The 21084-nt window shown below is 38.7% G+C and overlaps 1 protein-coding gene across 3 annotated transcripts in view; it reads right to left on the minus strand.

The window, feature by feature from the left end:
* Positions 1 to 21084, minus strand: part of brinp1 (bone morphogenetic protein/retinoic acid inducible neural-specific 1) — a 231220-nt gene that overhangs the window by 157126 nt on the left and 53010 nt on the right. For 2 of the 3 annotated variants that reach the window (XM_017702889.2, XM_017702891.2), the window contains exon 2: positions 2017 to 2284. In XM_017702889.2, coding sequence (XP_017558378.1) covers positions 2017 to 2234 — 218 coding nt within the window. In that variant the 5' untranslated portion in view covers positions 2235 to 2284. The remainder of the gene's footprint in view (positions 1 to 2016; positions 2285 to 21084) is intronic. The other variant, XM_017702890.2, reaches the window with a different exon arrangement.

The raw sequence follows: 21084 nt of genomic DNA on the forward strand, positions 1-21084 counted from the left end.
ACTTACAGCTTTTGCCTTAGAGAGCATGAAAATCAAGCTCCAAGAGGGAATCAAAGAAGCTGCTGGTCAGTACAACTGACTGTCCACCACAGAGGTCAGAGCTCAGCATTATTTGCTGTGATTGGGATTTCTTGTATCATGAGAAGCAGTGCAACCAACTTCTAAGACTGAGGTGTGGGAAAATATTCCTGTCTATTTCTTCAAGAATCTGAGTCTCCTGAAAAGAACGGTGGCTGAAAGAAATAAGTAACTTGTACTTAATGGACTTGAAGTCAAACAAAAGATTGGATTTTTGTACATATCACTGGGTCAGAATCCTAGAAGTAGGTTGGGTTGCCTCTTTGATGGGGAAAAATCTCAGACAAACTGACAAACACTAGCCTACATGAAGAGAATACTGACGAACAGACGCGCTAATCCACCAACAAGAATGCTTCATTAGAAGTGTTTCATTACAAGAGCATTTCATTTAAGCTAATGGCCAATTAATAATCAATGCACATAATACGCCTTTGAGTATTCAGACTCTGAGCTATTTTTACAGTGCAAATCTGCCTTTGATTTCAGTTTAGTCAGGCCACTTCTCAATCTGGTTCCTCGCACTCGGTTCTTGAGCTGCTTCCCGATAAATGCTGATCACCATATTTCTTGCTGTTCGAAACAGCCATGTGTGCAGAAAAACTAGGATTTGTGCAGGAAAGCACTGAAACTGAGAGAACCTGAGATAGAATCACATCCACTTTTGTGCTGGGAAGTCACAACAGCAATACATTGTCCGGGACTTGCAGCGGCACCACTTATTATTTTGTAGAAAGGATGTACAAAGGAGGTGTAAAAGGAGTGTGAGGCTGATAAGAGTGGAGGCAGTGCTCTTTCTTAAATGAGGAGGAAAAATAAGGTCCTAACACTGTGGAGCTCGCTGCAGTTCTTTAAGCTGATAAACGGCTCGGAGTTGAGGCTGCTGGAAGGCACCAGCTTTTACACTGCGAAATATAAAAAGCATAAATAACCTGCTTGCCTTCAAATTGTCATATTATCAAACTTAACATAAACACCGATCACTGTTAGCTTCATATCTTTGAAATGTACTAGACCATACTGTCCATATATGGACAAAACAATGTTTCGAAAGGATTGTTTTCATGATGTCACAAAAACAGAAACATATATCTCCATATTTAGCCATACTAATGGCGTCCTAGGGGGTTGCCAAGGTGTTGCTAGGGTGTTGTCATGCTATCCGAGGTGGTTGATAAAGTGTTACTAGGGCATTGCTGTGCTATCCTACACAGCTGCTAAGGTGTTGCCATGCTGTGCTATGATATTTGGTGTCGTTATGCACTTGCTGTGTTATTCCTATTGGTTGCTAAACTGTTGGTGGGTGTTGCTGTGCTTTCCCAGGTGGTTGCTAAAGTGTTACTAAGCTGTGGATATAATATTCCGGGCGGTTGCTAAGGTGCTACTAAGCTGTGGATATACTATTCCAGGTGGTTGCTTAGGTATTGTAAGGCACTTGCTATGTTATTCCTGTTGGTTGCTAAGCTGTAGATGGGTGTTGCTGTGCTCTCCCATGTGATTGCTTGGGTGTTACTATAGGTTGTGGATATAGGATTCCATGTGGTTGCTTACATGTTACTAGGCTGTGGATATAGTGTTCCAGGTGGCTGCTAATGTATTACTAAGCTGTGGATTGAGTATTCCTGGTGGTAGTTAAGTTGTTACTATGTGGTTGCTGTGGAAACAGCTCAAAATGACTTGGCACAAAGTCTGGTTCAGTTGACTTACATTAAAAGTAAAGTAGTTTTTTTCCGTTTCTTGTAAAATTACGGTTTTGGAGGTTTTCTCCCGACAACGGCAATATTATTTTTACAGTGCATGAACATTTCTCGACTTCACAGATTCATAGAAAACCCTGATAGGCGAAGGGAGAAAAAGAGGAAGAAGAAGGGACAGAAAACGATCATGATCCTCTCACTAGTTCAAACAGCACCTTTAAAAATGCCAAAGCCCGCTCACCTATAAATTTTATATCGGGTCGTAAATCCTTGGCGGAATCTTTCCACGAAGGAGAGGTAGCCCTTGGAGTGGTGGAAAGGGCCGCGGTCGGAGATGAGCCAATCAAACTGCTTGGTGACATGCTGCTCGTTGGCCGAGGGGTCTTGGCGGGAAGACTGAACTGTTATATGGTCCCATATAAACAGGAAGCAAGTGACCTCAATGACCCTCCAGTTCATGCTTTTCCTTCAGCCGCTCTCTGTTCATTCTCGCTCCATTCTATGGAGACCTGAAGGAAAGAGAGAGAGAGAGAGAGAGAGAGAGAGAGAGAGAGAGAGAGAGAGAGAGAGAGAGAAGGAAAGAGAAGCAGAGAGAGAAATGTTGGTCAGGCCAAAAGACAATAAAATGTTAGAAGTCAGGTTTATTGTTGTCAAAAACAAAAGCATGGTATAGTTTTAGATTCAAGAGCTCGTAAGTTGGGAAGTTTACATTTCCTCACTTTTTGGATAGAATAATGTGACGTAGTAGGGGAAATGTTTCATGACATACCATCATACAGTCCATATATGCAGAGCAAACATCCAATTTCTGAGATCTTGTTTTTGTCAAAGCATTTAAGATTAATCTTAATCTTAATCTTAATCTTAAATGCTTTGACAAAAACAAGATCTCAAAAAAAAAAAATTTTAAAAGCATTTCCAGTTGCATGCAATAGTTTTGGTGCCCTGGGTCAAACGTTATGTTGTTATGTGGATTTTCCAACTAACAATAAGTAAACACATCCTCTACAGAGAGCGTGTGTAAACTTTAATGCACTATTACTGTTTATATGCTGAATATAACATATTAGCGCAGTGGCGCAGTGGATATGCCTCACAGCAAGAAGTGCCTGGGTTCGATTCCCCGGCCGGGCAACCAGGGTCCTTTCTGTGTCTAGTTTGCATGTTCTCCTCATCTCTGCATGGATTTCATCTGGGTGCTCCGTTTTCCTCCTACAGTCCAAAAACATGAGCCAAGCTAATTGAACATACTAAATTGCACCTAGCTGTGAATGTATATGTCTGTCTGCCTGCCCTGCAATGGACAGGTGACCTGTCCAGAGTGTATCCTGCCTTCCACCCAATAACTGCTGGGATAGGCTCCAGCTCCCCCTGCCACCCAGAAGGATAAGCACCTTAGAAGATGTGTGGAAAATCAAACAAAACATAAAAATAGGCCTGTGCAAAAGTTTAAACACATTTCTTCTTTTACATCATTTTTAAAACATAATGATTTTCTGTATTTTAACTTACAAAATGAAACAAAAAAAACATTAATTGTAGTTTAGCTGTGGGTCATAAAAATATATTACAGCTGTTTTTATTACATAAAACTTTTCAAATATGAATATCATACCTGTATATACATGTATTGTAATGTAATGTAATGAATATAAATGTATTTCATGATGTAACTTTGTAATCAATCAAGCAATGTTAGAACTATATTTGTATAGTAGTAAAACAATAATAACAACTTGCCAAGGTTAAATCTTTATAACAAGCCCAATGGAGGTTCCGTTAATTCTATGGACATAATCTAATGAGGCCATATGGCCAAAAAGGCTTTTTTACATATATTACAGGTTGTTACTTCTCTCTTTCTGCCCTTTCACAAATGAACCACTAAAAAAGAGCATAATGAAACAAATACAGCCACTGTGACGTGCTCTGGGTTGCAGGCTGTTGCCCAGCTCAGCTTGCAGCGCTCCATACTAACAAGGCTCGCTGCCCTTTTCACAGACGAGAACGGATTACAAGCGAGGATGTGCGGCCTTCACTTTATTCGGACTAATTGGTGGCATGATAAGTTCAGACAAGGTTAAGAGGCTGCTTTATGACATGTTGTGACATGGAGTTTGTGGAGGAGTTCGGGGAGCCGTCTCCTGGAACCTAATTAACACAGAGCGTGTATCGGCACATGGATTTATCGCATTAGATTCACTTGCGCAATTAGCCGTTGTGCGTGGATACCGCACATGAATTGAGATGTGCAGGCATACGCAGCAGAAAGCTTGGATAAAGCTTCTGGAACAGTAGACGCAGCAGACGTTCAAACATCTCTGTGATCCCCGTGGATTTAGTTTATTTACAGCAGCTACAGATTCTGTTTGACTATTCTTTAGTATTGTAGAGTCGAAGGCTAGGAAAGCTAGTACTTCCACTCACTGGCCACTTTATTAGAAACACCTACCTTGTGCTTCCACTCACTGGCCACTTTATTAGAAACACCTACCTTGCACTTCTACCTACTGGCTACTTTATTGGAAACGACTATTTTGCTCTTTCACTGACTGACCACTTTATTAGAAACACCTACCTTGTGCCTCCACTCACTGGCCACTTTATTAGAAGTGACTGCCCTTTCACTGAATGGCCACTTTATTAGAAACACCTACCTTGTGCTTACACTCACTGGCCACTTTATTGGAAACACCCACCTTATGCTTACACTCACTGGCCACTTTATTAGAAACACCTACCTTGTGCTTACACTCACTGGCCACTTTATTAGAAACACCCACCTTATGCTTACACTCACTGGCCACTTTATTAGAAACACCTAACTTATGCTTACACTCACTGGCCACTTTATTAGAAATGACTACTTTGCTCTTTCACTGACTGGCCACTCGCCTATCCTGTACTTACAATGACCACTTCAGAAGCTCCAACTATCTTAAAGCTCCACCATTTTAGTGTACAGTTACAGACTGTAGCCAATCTGCTGCTGCACAGTTTGTCAATCCTCTACCTCATTCATCATTGTCAGTTTCTGACCACAGGGCTGCTGTTGTCCATTCGGGTGGTGGTCATTTCTGAACACAGCAGTGACACTGACATGACAGTGCTAGATAGAGAGTAGACATGCAAGGCCAGACGTGATCTCATAGCGAGAGCATCTGAGGACAATGAATGTAGGTCGGAACATAGATTTATTGGGGTGGACCAAACTCAGTTCTAAACCAACATCTCTAAACATCTAATGAAGGTGAACCTCAAAAACTCAATTAAGGCATGTAGATGGTTTTGTTGACTGTGGTAACTCTTTTTTCAGCTTGCTTGTGCTTTCCACTGATCTCTGGACATTAAAAGAATGCGGACGAAAGGAATTTGGGGGTGGGTTTTAAAGGGGGTCTACCCTCGCAATCTAGCACTAAAAGTAACAAGTGGTCTCTAGATGTATGTGTTCTCATTGTAAGATCAAATTTGGCCCTTCAAGACTAGGCTGAGGTGGTCCATCACCTAAAAATATCCAGCCAAGAGAGCCTCTGTGTTCAGACAGTGGCCACTGCTAAGGGGCAGGAGGTTGCAGACTACAAACTCTGCAGGATAGCATGGCATCAGCTATCCGAACCTGGAACTCGCAGTGCCAATGTCCATTTCCAATCCCACAATGGAAAAAAACGTAGTCGGGGTGGTCTGGAGGTTGAGTGGTGGTCATGTAGATTCTCATGCACCACTAATGTTGACAGTAAACAAACTATGTGGTTTAGCGTGAAAGTCACAAAGAGTTAAGAAGAGTAATTAAGCTCAGGTACTCGAGTATTATAGGGTGGAATGGATGACTAAATGCATGATCAAGGGTTTATAACTGCACCTTACTCTACTGCCTGGTAGAAGAACCCTACATCTGTACATTAGCGAGGTGGAGCTCTTCAATAAAGTGGCCACTGAATCAATTCTAGTGCTTTTAATCCTTAGAAAGCCCAGCGCTGTGTTTGTGCTGCTATGCTAAAGCACAAATGAATGCGATAAAGAATGTAGCACTGTTATCACAAGCTCCCGTTGCTAAGTGTGCCATCTTTCTTTTTTGATGCTGAGACAGTGTTTTGGCACAAGGTGGTTGAAACGAGACTTGACAAGGCCGGGCCTTTCTCTCTATTAAAGCGAGCTAAATGCACCCAGCCTAACATATGTCACTACCACTCTTTATTATCTCTTAGCCAGCGGAGTCATGTCTATGCTCTCTGATAAGGAAGCCATTTTCAGCTGTAATTAAGCTTAACAACTTTTCCCTCCAGCTATGGAAGCCCCAACTCTGTACTGTTCCATTAGTTCTATTGTATGCAGAAATCTCCCCTGTTCATACAGCATGAGACGATGCGAGACAACGCACTACAGGACATTACAGACAATAAAAGCAGCTATAAAAACAAAAGCACATGGGTTTTTTTTATGTTATTCTGGGAAATGTTCTTTGATTACAAAGACCCACTCAGGATCGCAAGACATAAAAAATTCCTTTGTGAAATACCAAGAAGAGCCTTACGTCATTACGCTAGGGGGCACATTAAGAACCTTCTTTAAATAGGCATTAGATTCAGTAACACTTCACTTGAAGGCTGCTAATGTAAGGCTCTGTGTGATGCAGGTATAAGGAGTCCTTAAACCTGAGGGATAGAAATTTGCTGAATTGGTAGGAGTTTATTTTAAAGAACACATTTTGAGGGTTTTTTTTTGGTCTTTTTGACATCAAATTTGGGGTTTAAATTATCTGTTTAAGTGAAAATCTTTAATTATTAATAACATTTTGCAGTTTTCTTGGTATTTTTTGGGTCAGTTATTATTATAAAGTATTTACATGAGACAGTTGAACATGCCATGTGTTGTTATTTTCAGGGGACCCTGGGCCACTTAGATATGCCATTGTTTGACATGTAAATGCTAACAGAAATTTGATACCTTTATGAATTAAAATTTTTTTTTTTAAATTTGCCCACCACCTGCTAAATTTAGAATTTTTTAAATTAAAGTGATCTTGAAAGCAAGTGCAGTTGTAGTTATCTTTTCAGACACTGTTAGTCTGGAGTGTCTGTGAGCTGAACGTTCAATAATTTTGATGGCGATTCATTCTGTTGGTTATTATGAGTAAAACCAAACAATTAGCGTAAGGCATAAAGTATTATTATTTTTTTATTTTTTTTTGTGATTTTCTGTCCAGTGGGATTCAGGCTCAGTGCTGAAACTCTGATACACAGCAAGACAGGCTTTATTTTTATTTACAATCAGGTTACATATTTAATATCAGATATTTTTAATACTCAATGTAAACTGAAAGCCCTTTGTTTATAATATGACGGCTAAAAGCAGAGGTGTAGTTTAACAGAAACGAGTGGGGTTTGGGTGATTTTGGAGCTGGATTTCTGGCTGATGGATGGCCACTGGTGGATGAAATCGCTCTGGATGTTGAGGCAGAGTCTGATGACTGATCTGATGTGTGAATGATGTCTGTGTTAACCCTTTGTTGGAACATGGAGGCCAAACAGCAGAACAATAATATCAGGATTTTAGGTGATATTCCAAGCCAAATTACTCACTGACGCTGACATCACATCTCAACTGCATTAATAGTTATTAAAATAGTTAATAGTTAATAGTTAAGTATTAGTAATACAGCTCAGTAAACAATTTGTTAGAACCTTTTAAATGACATCATTTTACAATATACAATATATACAATAAAATATTACTTAAATTCACATCTTAAATGTGTACAATGAGAAACAGGGTTCAAGTGACTATTTTTAAGTTTAAAAACTGAAAACATAATTCAAAAACTGAAAACTTCTTAATCACCTTTTAGCCTTTGGATCGCGATGACTAAAACCGTAAATTATGGAACATATCTTGAAGTTATTAAACTTCATATCCAAAACAATAAACTCTATAAGTCAGGTGATGCTGTGTGAAGTCAGATGTGAGTTTAGGTGACTGATTCATGCTTAATTGCTATTAAAACTAATAATGTAGTTATTGGAGATTTTCCCATAACAAACCTCCAAATATGAGCTGAAACGGCTCATAATGAATAAAGCTTAATGCACCTAACCACATCAACACCACACAAGGGTTATTCGCCGGGTCCCCTTTTGGGGTCTCGGAAAGAGGTCTAGTGAAGACCCCGCCACGCCAAATGACATTGTGTTAACACAACATCATTTGCTTCATAAAACATCGTGATGAGCAGCATCGTATGAATGTTGATGTAGGTTTTTCAAGCATTGCTTTTTAATTATGCTATTCAATGCTAATGCATGCATTATAAAGCAGGTAGCTTTCAAACGAAATGTAACTCTACAGTCTTCCCGACGTGTTTCTCCTTTTTCCAGTGTTATTCCAGTCACTGTAAGCAGTGGTCGTATATTTAGACGGTTGAGATCAACCTGAGCAGGCCTTTTGAAAAAAAGCAAACATTATGAATAATACATAATGATGCAGAACGTTATAAATTATACATTTACTTGCATAATAAAAACCAGAGCTCATAAATAATGATGTCTTTGGGGGGAAAACCCTTGCATTATCATGACTACCAAAAAATGACTGTTTTCCGTGTTGGCCTTTCGCAATATTTTCCCGTACACCCTTGCAAAAGGCATTTCAACGTGTACATCTTGCAGCAATGCGTAATTTAGGTAAATGCGACCTGCGCAGACAATGATATAACAAGTGCTCCCGTCTTGTTAGCTTGTCTACGACGGGTTAATGAATAAAGATTCCCAGGCCAGACAGCCAGGCTCACTGCAGGCGTCTGCAGCGCGACGGCGATGACAAATCTGCGGTAGAGGAACCTAATGAGGGGCCCTTTAAGATAATTAGTTTAGACTAATTTGAGGTTGGCTGTCAGAACGTAACAATGCATCATTTAATTGAAAGGGAGAAACATGGAGAGGAGACAGGCTTCATGCATTTCACTTTAGCGGCCCGTGTCGCTGGAATCTCAATCACTTTCAAATGAAGGAGTTTGATGCAATGAAAACATTATTACAGTTCTAAACTGTACCGTTAACTGTCTAATCCATATAGTCCTCATATGGAATCTAAGATTCCAACATACTAAGGCTTATTATTCAGTAACTAGAGGGACGTCAATGTAAACTGGCTGAGATAGTCTTAGGTAATAGATGTGTGTCATGAAACTTTGGGCCTGCTGGTGGGCCTTGGCCAGTTAAAAGGTTAGTATGACCAATATGATCACTGACAAAGTAAAATGAGATTTTGGAGATTTTAATATATGTAAATGAGCTCTGTTATATTATATAAGTGCTTTTAGAGCATTCCTATTGGTCCATTTGTCATCAAATTCACATCCACAGCTGGTGTGTTGAAATGATGTTATTATTATTGCTGTTATATGATGTGCCATTAACTATCTAATCCATATTGTCCACATATGGAATGTAAGATTTTGAACTCACTAACTTTTGGGATTTTACACATTTGCATATTGTCACCGTCCGAAGAAATTCAAGTATCTCAAATAAAGTAACTTTACAAAAAAAAAGCCAAAAACCCTTTAAATTTCAATGTAAGTTAATGTAAAGAGATTTTATTCCAAGTGATTTTAATGCATTTCTATTGCTCCATTCATCTTGAAATTTATACACACAACTGGTTTGTTGAAATGATGTAGAAAAATAAAAATAGACATAGTTTAGTAGCATAGTTTAGCCCCGCCTATTCATGCTGAAGTTATACGGAGTGTTTCTTGCCCAAGTTCATGAATGAGGCACACATATTGAGCAGCCTATCATGACAGAGCTCATTTACATATATTAAAATTGCCAAAATTTCCCTTCTTACTTTGTGAGTGATCATATTGGTCATATTAAGCATAATTCATCACATCATTCAACAGACAAAATACTTGTTATTGACTTCAGCCCCACCTCCAAAATATTTCATTACATCACTGTGCACCAGTGGGCAGGGCTAAATAACAAAAAACCAGTAGCATCACCTTCAGCATCCTCTCTGTCTTCCAACACGCTCCTATTTTTGAGTGAAATGGACTTTTCAAAGAGAAACACGCCATTTATGAAGTTTTAATAGCTAATTTTCACACAATTCAACCTTTTTTTGATACTGTGCCTTTAAGATTGATAAGTAAATGAGCTCAGCTCAAATTGTTCCTCATTCTAAAAGCAGTGCAGGCCAAAACACTCAGGTGGGACTAAACTGACAACGGCCGAATTAATGGATATATTTGAATGAATTTGGTTTTTGTGACATCACAAAAATTGAACATGAACCAAGGTTAGTTTTCAAATATTAACTGAATGGACTGGAACCTTTAACAATGTTTACATTCTGTGTCACACACTTATTTAACGAAAGCAAGGAAATGTATTTATTTATTTATTCATTTTTATGATGTAAGCCCTAAATGCAACATATGAGCCCTAAAAAAGGCAAAAGAAGAGGTAAAGATGATTTTTTGATGCACAGCCACACAAACAAAAAGCATTGTGAGTGGACCTCAGTGGGGAAAAATGCAGAATATGGGTCCTTTAATGTGCTTCCGCTGTAACAACTTTAGGCAATGCTTGTTGCCTTACTCCAATGCTTACAACATGTCCTATTTATCATATTCCCTTTAGGTAGTTCTACTCATTCTAGAGTTCTAGAATAAAACTTGACGCATGCAGCATGATGTGGTTTACAAGGACAGCGAGTCTGTTAGGGAACCCTGTGTGAACCTGCGGCCTTTCAACCACCAACGCTAATGAGATAGCTCTCAAGCGTGGTTCCTCAAGCTGCTACACACACACACACACACACACATACACACAAACTCATCACCACAACCATCACCAAATGACATCATTCTAAACCCCCAGAGGAACCTCCAGCCAGTAACAACATACTCGCACCAACTGCATGTCTTTATTGGAGCTATTCAGGTTTGATTGCTTTGCCTGAGGGGCATCACTGTAGCTTTCACACACCGCACTTTCAGTTCAGTCTGCTATACTCAACCACGATTCAGTTTGATTAGGGTTCATTAGGAAATGACTAACAAACTTCATCACAGTTCAGCTTATGATTCTTTGCAAAACGATTCCATGCACAAAATAAAATCTCACAATTCACCAGGATTCAGTTGGATTACAAATCTCTTGGAAATCATTCAGTGCAGCATCACATTTCACAGCATCTTGATTTGACTATGACTCAATAGGAAATGATTCAGTACATCTTGAAATCTCAAATTACAACATGATTCATTTTTTTAAATGTAATTCTATGTATGAAATCAAAAATTTGGTTAATTTCAGAAATAAAACAACACACAGAAATGATGATTCTGTGAGAAATGATTCAGTCCATCATAAACTAACACACTTCAACGTGATTCCTTTCATTTATGATTCATGAGGAGATGATTCGGTGTATCAAGACATTATAAATTTACCGTAATTCAGTCCAACTGCAATTCTTTTAACACGTGAAATGAAAGCACACATTTCACGATTGTAGTTCTTTAGGAAATCATTCAATGGGCAAACTTTACCATGATTCAGATGAATTATGAATCTTAAGGAAACAGTTCAGTGTATTATGAAATTGTAAATTTTATTATGGCTTGATTCAAGTAGGACAAAATTGAGGAAATGATTTAAGGCAACATGGAATTTGAAAATGCTCCACAGTTTGATTTGATTATGGTTCCTTGAAAAACGATTCAGTGCAAGGTGATTCAGTGCACCCCCCGTTCTATTCTGAGTCTTTAGGACACGATTCACTGCCACATCATGTTTTCAAATTTCCACCATACTTTGATCCATTTGAATTATTTAAGTCATCATTGTTAAAAAAAAACAAAAAGACCACCCCAGGTCCATTCCTTCACCCCGAGTTGGACTGTATGTATGTGAATGTGGACTATAGAGCTTCTAAGCAGCACCAGTGGGTTGTGCAACACAGTGGAATAGTATTATAGAGGTGGCTAAAGCTTCTGGTTGAAATGGCAGAGCTGCATAGGTAATGGGATACTTCTGTATGATGTATGTGGTGTATTTACCCAAGAGTCTATAAGAATATTTATGTGCTAGAGGACACAGAGGGGGAGATTTGGAGCTTTTCTTTCAGGACTGCTGGGGAATAATGTACCTCAGAAAGATCCTCATATAAATGTAAAATAAATGAATAAATAATAAAAAAAAAAGAACATAACATCTAAATGCCACCCACTACACATGCAGGCTTTAAGCTCTTAAGCGCACATGTGGACTTATTTCTTTCTTTCTTTTATTTGAAACAGTGACAATAGATACTATAGGAGAACGAAAAGGTTTCGGCACCTCCATCAAATTTCATGTTTTGTTGATTAGTGAAACGTATCATGTACTGAGAACCCATTTCCACACAATTTAAAGGATAATTACTGTTTATTTGCTGAATTTAACATCTTAGCTTGGCACATATTATATATATATTTGTGTGTGTGTGTGTGTGTGTGTGTGTGTGTGTGTGTGTGTGTGTGTGTGTGTGTAATAATATAGAAATAGCACACTAAAATTAGCAGAAAATGCCACATTATGTAGAGGCTGTGTTCAATTTCACTTAGAAAATCAACAAACCATCATTTGACGGGGCGCTCAAACTTTTGCACACAACTGTAGTTTTGCATCTTTTTACTATTTATTTTTCTATATTGTCCATTGACATGAAGAGAGGAAGTCAAATATATAACAAATGTCCAAAATTAAACCAAGCTATGCTGCACCACTTTCAGGCCGAAGAATTCGCCCATGTTAAAGGGGAACTTGACCAATTCCTCAGAAATACTCCATAATAAGGGAAACAACAGTCAGAGTACTTTGGTGCAAGAACACTTAAACTTGGTACGTCACAACTGTTCACAGTGACAGAGATAGGAACCAGATGTCTGAAGTCCTCTAAAAGCTACATCACAGACAGTTATTACATGAAATGGTTATGAATACACTGCCTGATGGCATTAAATGCATTTGCATGCACTCGATAATCTGATGATAATCTGCAGATCATCTGAAGGAAATCAGTGTAAGTGTTCACATGCCCTGAGAAATCTGATAACTGAGCTAAAATCCAGCTTTCTCGATCAGATTTCTCAGGCCATGTGGACTCTTACTCTGATTTCTTTCCGATTTCCCAGTCTGCGCGTGTGTGAAACAGACCGCAGTACCAAATATAAGCAAGCAGTGTCGCAGCAAAACCCTTTTGGAGCGATGCTGAAACCAAATACATGCTTGATAAAATGAAGGACTGAAATATGCTTCATCTTCTAGATGATGTGTCTTCACATTTTCGGGAAAAGTGGCGCGACGTTAAAAAAAAACACGGCATGAAGTTTGAGCTTACGTTACGTTTATGTCAGGCTTTCTTCTGTGAGTCTATTGGCTCATTGCAAATCGATCGGCTTACTGACAAAATCAGATTTCCTGCTGTAATCGGATTATTAAGTGTGTGGAAACGCACTCACTGTTTTACAGTAGTTTTGAAATAGGTTTTGGACTATTTTAATGAATATATGCTTTTCGTAGTGGAAGGATACATTAAAGGTGTTCTTAGGCAAAATAGTCCCCAAAGAAAACTATTTATATTACCATCACCAACATATAAAAACGTCAATAGACCTCTGTACATTGGTGGTTTTGGAGACTGAATGAAATGGCTACATTAGCGATGCAGACATCAGGACCCCTGGTTCCCATCACCACCACTGTGAAGAAACCAATGTCAGTATGTTTCTCTACAAATGAACCATTTCACATCAAAATGACACTGTTTATATTTCAACCACTGAATTATGCAGACTTTTAAGCAAAATTGGTGGAATTTCCCTTTAAAGTATTTTAGATACTATATTCAGGGCTTCTTTGCTTTTCCTACATTTCAGCACTGTTGTATAAAAGCAATAGACCATGTTTCGGTGAATAACACCGTGATCTCCTGTACACGCCTTCAGCTCATGTCTGCGAACGAATCACAGCTGCGATGGCATTCGTGATAACGCACTACCTCTCATGTTCTATATCTGAAATAATGACTGTGTGCAGATGGTTTACAGCGCAGATATGAAGCAGAACTGCTCTGTGATTTATTTCATGTCATAAGGCATAAAGAGCATGTCCCTGCTTACGTGTCTCAGAGGTACAGCGCTGTCATATCTCATAACGCAACACTGCTTCTACTGTATAATCCTGAAAATTGCATGGGCTACACAAAAACAGGAGCGCGCAGGTCAAACTGTATCAATAAAGCCGCCGTGAGTGGAGCAAACCTTGGAATAACACAGCCAGACCAAGTGTTTTGACTATTTATGCAATAATTACTGTGCTGCACGCATTAAGCCGTTCCTACGAGGCGCAGGAGAGAAAGACAATGACGAGCCGCGTCCGCACGCTGAGAGACTTCACTATAAACACTCATTCGCTTCCCGCCGTCGCCCTTCATGTTCTGCTCGTCTCCCGTTGAGTCAGACACATGCTGCTTGTGAATCAGACAAATTTTGCCCTGAAGGACGTGAATATGCGCTTTCGGTGTTGATTCATTCGGCGAGGGATTTCAGGCACGCCGCCCCGTGACACAGTGCCTGTCTCAGCAAAATGACTGGAACAAGGCACGGGATATTAAAGGGCCGCATCATGGAAAATGGAATTAACTTCCCATTTTTATTTATTATTTTTATTAGATATATATTTTTTGAATCAGACCTGGACATTTAACAGTTTTTAAAGATTGTCCAAGTTTTAAAACACACAGTTCACTCTGCAAAGTGGAGCTCGTTTCCTTACGCATGGAAAATAATTGTTCTGTGACGTCATAAAAGGAACACATTTACATATATTGTAGATTTATTTATTTATTTATTTATTTATTAAACCTGAGGGAGAAGCGGCTTAGAAAATGTGTGTGTGTGTGTGTGTGTGTGTGTGTGTGTGTGTGTGTGTGTGTGTGTGTGTGTGTGTCTATTAATTTATTAACATTTAAGCACAGCAGCTGTCCTTTACATTGTAAATTTGGTAAATTTACATTTGGTAAATACCAAAATATTTTTTGGAAAAAAAAATAATTACATTAACTTACATTAAAGGTAAAAGTATATATAGTTATATAGTCATTTATATATATATATATATACATACACACATTGCTGCTGCAGGAAACAAAAACTTTACAGGAGAAGGAAAAAACATACTCTACTCCCAATGTAAGTCAATGGAATGAGAATTGTTTCCAGGCCATTTTTGGCCATTTACTTTGGTCCACTTACCATGAAATTTACACACAATGTAAAGGACAACAGATATTTTCAAAGTATGTCAAAAGGTGAAAAACAACAATAATGAAGAACAAAGCTAATTGACACACATTAGCCTTAAAGACATAGTAAGAAAGTTGTGCGTTAAATTGCTACATTTAAATTAACAAATTATTCGCTGTTGTTATTGCTTGCACTTACGCTTTTAAGACATTTCCATTTGTTTTACTACTTTTACTGTATGCACTTACATTTTGAATGTGTTATTTACTTATTTCTTTTTGTCCTTTAATTGTTTATGTTAGCAATTTGTCATCTGTGAAGCACTTAGTGAAACTTTCTTTGACAACGGGCTATATAAATAAAGCGCATTCGGAAGTATGAACATCTTGCATCCCTATACAGGACTAACAGATTAGAATTATTTTAGAAATGCATCTGCAGCACAGCTGGTTTTTGTATCTTGTTGGGCCTCATTCACCAAGATCTTCCTGGGTTATTTCTTAAATGTGCTCTTGAGAAAAGTTCTAAGTCAGATGTCTGTCAGATTGATGTTCTTACACAACAGAACTGTTCGCACCTTTGTGCTCTTGACTAGATTGTGTTGTTACCTAAGAACGAATCCTAAATGAAAAAAAAAAAAAAAAACACTGCTGAATGTCGGAATATTCATAAAAACTGTGTAAGTATGTTTTAAGATCAAGCAAGCTACAGACATTTTTGGGACAGTATATTTTATTGCCTGTCAAAAGCATTTGGAAGGGACTGGAAACCTAATCCACTTTAGGCTGTGTTGGGAACAACTAATGACTCGGGAACTGTGGAGAAACGTGAGCAACAGGCCATTCTTTTTAATATGGTTATTGCAATATATATATATATTCTACAGATGTGGAAACAAGAGTCAGTACCAACATACGACATGTGGATAAAGGAACTAATTAATGTATTGCATTTGGAGAAGCTGTGATTTTTAAACAATGAACAGTTTGATAGAATATGTGGTCCTCTGTTCGCCTATTTCAAAAAAGGACCAAGACTAACCTGGTCCAACTTGTGAGATACCTGTTATATTGCAGTTGAAAACCTCGTATCTCCAAAATGGTAAATTTACAGGAGAAGTGAAAAACATACTCTACTGTTAATGGAAGTCAATGGAACCAGAGGTCTCTCCGAGTCATTTTGGGTCGTTTCCTTTGGTCTGTTCATCATGAAATTTACACACAATGTAAAGGCCAGCAGGCATGTTCAAAAAATGTCAAACCCTGAAAAATGACAGAAATGGAGATACGAGGTTTGTACCAGCAACAGCGATATGTAAGTGTATGTTTAAAAGCTGACACCCTGGATTGTAAGTACATTATTATTTTTATTTTTATTTGTTTATTTTTTCTTTTTTGTTTCTCCTGTACAATGTAACCCTCCTGCACTTTTGATGTTATTTGCTACTATTTTGAAAATGAAAATAAACGCTTAAAAACCGAAAAGTTGGTAAACGAGGCCCATTGATTCTGCATTTTTGAATAACGTGGGTTAAATGTGTAAAACTGCTGCTGCTTATTTTCATGCTGTAGACTGGAGATCAGGACAAGGGTGTTATTCACAAACCCGATTAGTCCAGGTCAGCTGTGAAAAAAACACAAAGAGAGAACATCTCTTTACACATCCAGTCTAGAAAGCACAAGAATGAAGGCTCCCTGACCCAAACAGAGGCTCAATCAGCGTTCTTTTGCCCGGGAGAGCCAAGCTCGCTTCCCGTTCAATCAACCCCTGTTGGTTTACTACAGAGGGAAATTACAGGGAGGGATTTGTGCGATCCTGTAAACACACTCTGTGTGGTTCGTTCTTCCCTGCTTCATTCATGCACCTCGTGGGGCTAGTGCTTTGTTCTGTTCCTCTAAGTTCACAGAGAAAGAGGCTTGTCCCCTATTTGTATTCACCATCCCCTGGAGTCTGGGGATGGATTCAAGAGTGTCATTCGCTTTGTGGCGATTTATTGAGCGGACTGTGAGGTCCAGGGGGAGGAAACAGCAGGGACGGCCTCAGTCAATCAGTTCCTGCAGCTTTATTCACAGTAAGGATGGCAGAAATACACTATGTGTCCAAAAATATCCAGACAGCCTTTCTAATGAGCTTGCGTGCTCTAAATAGAAAAGTAATGACCAATAGAATGGGATGGTCTGAAGGAGCTGCTCAAGAGTCTAAAGTCACCATGTCCAATGCCAAGCATGGGCTGGAGGGGTCTGAAGCCCCCCAGCATTGGGCTGTGGAGCAGTGGGACTGATGGAGCTCCATCTAGTACTTTTGAGATGATTTGCGATCCAAAACAGACCAAACAACACCAGTACCTGCTCTCACTAACGTTCAGCCAAATCGTCACAGCCATGTTCCAACATCTAGTAAAGCCTTCCCAGAAGAGCAGAAGCTGTTACTGCAGCCAAAGGGGGGCAAATTCCCTGTTAATATTGATTTGAGAAGAAACACTGGACAAGCAAGTGTCCACAAACTTTTGGCATTGCGTTATGATATTTTATTTTTTTGAAGGTGCGCAATGGACACAGTAGACCAGCCATACCTCTCTATAATTTGGCCTTGCTGTGTATTTTTAGTGAAAATGTGGTTACTCTATGCTCCACACTCTTAAAAAGATGGTTCTTCAATGGTTCTATGCAGACAGGGTGAAATGGTTCTTCAGATTGATGGGGAATGTGTTGTATATGGTTCCATATAGCACAAAAAAGGGTTCATCCATTGTTACAAGCTTGATATACTAATAATAGAAGAAACGTTATTTGGTGCTACACAGAACCCTTTTCAAACAAAGGTTCTAAATAGAGACTTATACAAGGAATTCTCAATCTGAAGAACAATTTCACCATGCAAGGAACCCTTTAAGTATGCAAATATTTTTTAGGGTCCTATGCAGAACCATTGCCTTTGCTAAAGAACCACTTTTTTAAAGAGTGTAGAAGTACTGCAGTACCATAGATAAAACGTACAGTTATGTAAATATTAGTCATTATGTAACTATCTTTGTAACTATTTACATAATTATATTTCCGTTTTTGCATAGTAAAAATTTAATGTATAACTTAATGATAACAAATATCACAATATCTGCACAGGCAATAAAGTCCTAGATTTGGGACTAAGGCAAACCTCCAAGCAAGAATACCATATTGTTGCTGTCGGAACAAAACCTTGTATCTCTAAAATGGTAACTTTACAAGATAAGAAATAAAACATACTATACTTTTAATGGAAGTCAATGGAACCAGAATCTTTTCCAAGTAATTTTGGGCCATTTCTATTGGTCCATTCTTCTTGTAATTTACTTTGATTAATTTAATTTGAGGATGAGGGAGTCGCAGATGAATGCAGATAGGAAATAAGCATGTTTTATAACGACACGTTAAAGTACAGCAATCCACAAAAGGGCAAAACAGAATCGTAGTCACAGTTCAGGCTAGAGTCAAAAAGGTACAAATCCAAAAGACAGAGGCAGAGGTATCCAAGGTAGGGGCAAGGCAAAAAACGAAAGACATCAAACCAGTACGGAAGTCTTAAGCACATGAAAGCAAAACGGCACACGAATAAATGCTCAGTAAGGTAGTCAGAACAATACATCGCATGGAGGCTGGTGAAAGTCTGGGCTCAACCTAAGAGTCCCTTGATTACTAACGCAGGTGTGAATCCTTAATAATCAGGAGACTGAGATCTCCGCCTGGAGTGAGGTGGGGAGTAGGATGTCATGTGAGACTCCAAGGGATTCTGGGATGTGGAGTCCCTGTCTCGCGTGGCTGGCGCAGAGGACGTGACAACGATGTAAAGGATAAGATACATTTTTAAATTATGTCAAAAACAGTGAAACTGGAGAGATATGTATGTTTTAGAAAAAGAACCAAACATGCTTATTAACTTTCCTACATTACTTATTCTTATTATTATTTAACTTTCCTACATTTCTATAGTGTTATTCATCTTAAACATGTTGCCGAAACTGAGTAAAAACCATGTTTACTATTATTATTATATAATATACTATCATGTAATTTTATACATACATACATACATACACACACATATATATATATATATATATATATATATATATATATACATATATATATATATGTGTGTGTGTGTGTGTGTGTGTGTGTGTGTGTGTGTGTGTGTGTGTGTGTGTGTCTGTAGGAAATGTAGGGAAATTAATAAGCGCGTTTGGTTGTTTTTGCAAAACATTACACGTGTATATATATATATATATATATATATATATGTGTAGTTTTCTCTTTAGTCGGTCCTAGTTGTCAAAAGCAATTCATTGGATGACGCTGTTTTTGATTTCTTTAATCTGAGCAGATTACAGAATTCTCATTTTGAGTTTATCCTGCAGTTCATCTCTACAGTTTTAAATTTCAAATACAGTATATATCTTAGGCAGTACAGAGTGGAAAGTTGGACCCTGCGGTTCCTAATCCTTGCATTACAATGACCTAGATATTTGCTTCCTGAGAACAAGTCCATGTCAGAATCCTAATCCTTCCCAGCACATCTTTCACCAAGACTCAATTGAAAGTGCTGCTCGACGGTGGCAGCAGCGTCAGCTTTAGACGTGCGTCAATCAACTGAGCACCAGCAGGGCCAACGGTGTGTGTTGGCTGTGTTTGTTTTTGTAATTTTTCAGGAAAAAAAAGGGCCTAATTTGGTAGAGAAAAGAGGGAAATACTATAAAACACATATATATTATTATTACATATACGTTCTTGACTCAACTAAGCATATACAGTGCATTTGTGGCATATTATTGTTAGATATATGTGCCTACACATACAAGCGGTTCATTGAGTTATTATACATATTGATATTTACATAATTGTAATACATACTGGATATGAAATCATTACATATAAGTACTTATACATATATACCACTCATGGAGTATATTGTTACATATCGCTGCTGTCAGAACAAAACCTCATATCTCCAAAATGGTTACTTTACAGGAGAAGGAAAAATCAAACTTTACTTTTAATGGAAGTCAATGGAACCAGACGTTTTTCCTAGTCGATTTGGGACGTTTCTTGGTCCATTCATCATGAAATTTACCCACAATGTAAAGGGCAATATGGATTATCAAATTTTGTCAAAAAGTAGATACAAGGTTGAGTTCCGACATCAGCGATATATACCTACTCTATATGTACATGCATTCCTATATGTGTTATGTGCATGTATGTTCCCACCTCCTACTAAGGTATAAAAATAAAGCTTTATTACTGTATATGTTTCCATATTCCAAGAAGCCCAGTGAGCTCCGAGGTAGTCTGAAGGCAGTGCTGCTGAAGCTAGAGCTCAATCCTTCCTGCCAAGCATGCAAGCCACGCAAATTATGAAAATGATCCACGCTTTCTGCCCGGTCTGGACAGCCACGCTAATGGCCTGCCACTTACAATCGCAGACCGGTCGAGAGCAGGAGAGAGAGGCCTAACTGGGTTTGCACTGGATTTTCTGTTGCGCTGCCTTATTTAGGACCCAGCCGCTCTCTCCTGCGCCTTGACCTTCAGAAGTCATGCCTCAGCACTCTCGCTGTCGGGATAATTAAATGCCCACGCAGGCCTCAACCCAATCAGCAGAGCCCACGATCAATGGGCGATTTTCAAAACAAACTAATTCACTAATGGTCTGAGTTATTGTTCCAATTTTACCTGGGCAGTGAATTATTATCCTCCAATCAGGGAAGAGAGGAGAACACACCGAGGAGGAGGTTCAACAAAGAAAGTCAATTGGGCAGCCTCTGAGAACAGAGGTGGAGGGAGACTAATTTGTACTTTTCAGAGTATTTCCTAACAAATATCCCATGATAGAACCACTTTTGGTACCCTGCAATGGATGGTTCTTTGGAGAACCAGCATTTGCAAATGAGACGTTTGAAGTGTGAAGAGCCTTTCCAAAGTTTAATGAACCTCCACATGATGTGAACGCTGTTAGTAAGGACATCTGAATTGGTACAGAACA

Source organism: Pygocentrus nattereri, chromosome 23 (assembly GCF_015220715.1).
Source record: "Pygocentrus nattereri isolate fPygNat1 chromosome 23, fPygNat1.pri, whole genome shotgun sequence".
Lineage (NCBI taxonomy): Eukaryota > Metazoa > Chordata > Actinopteri > Characiformes > Serrasalmidae > Pygocentrus > Pygocentrus nattereri.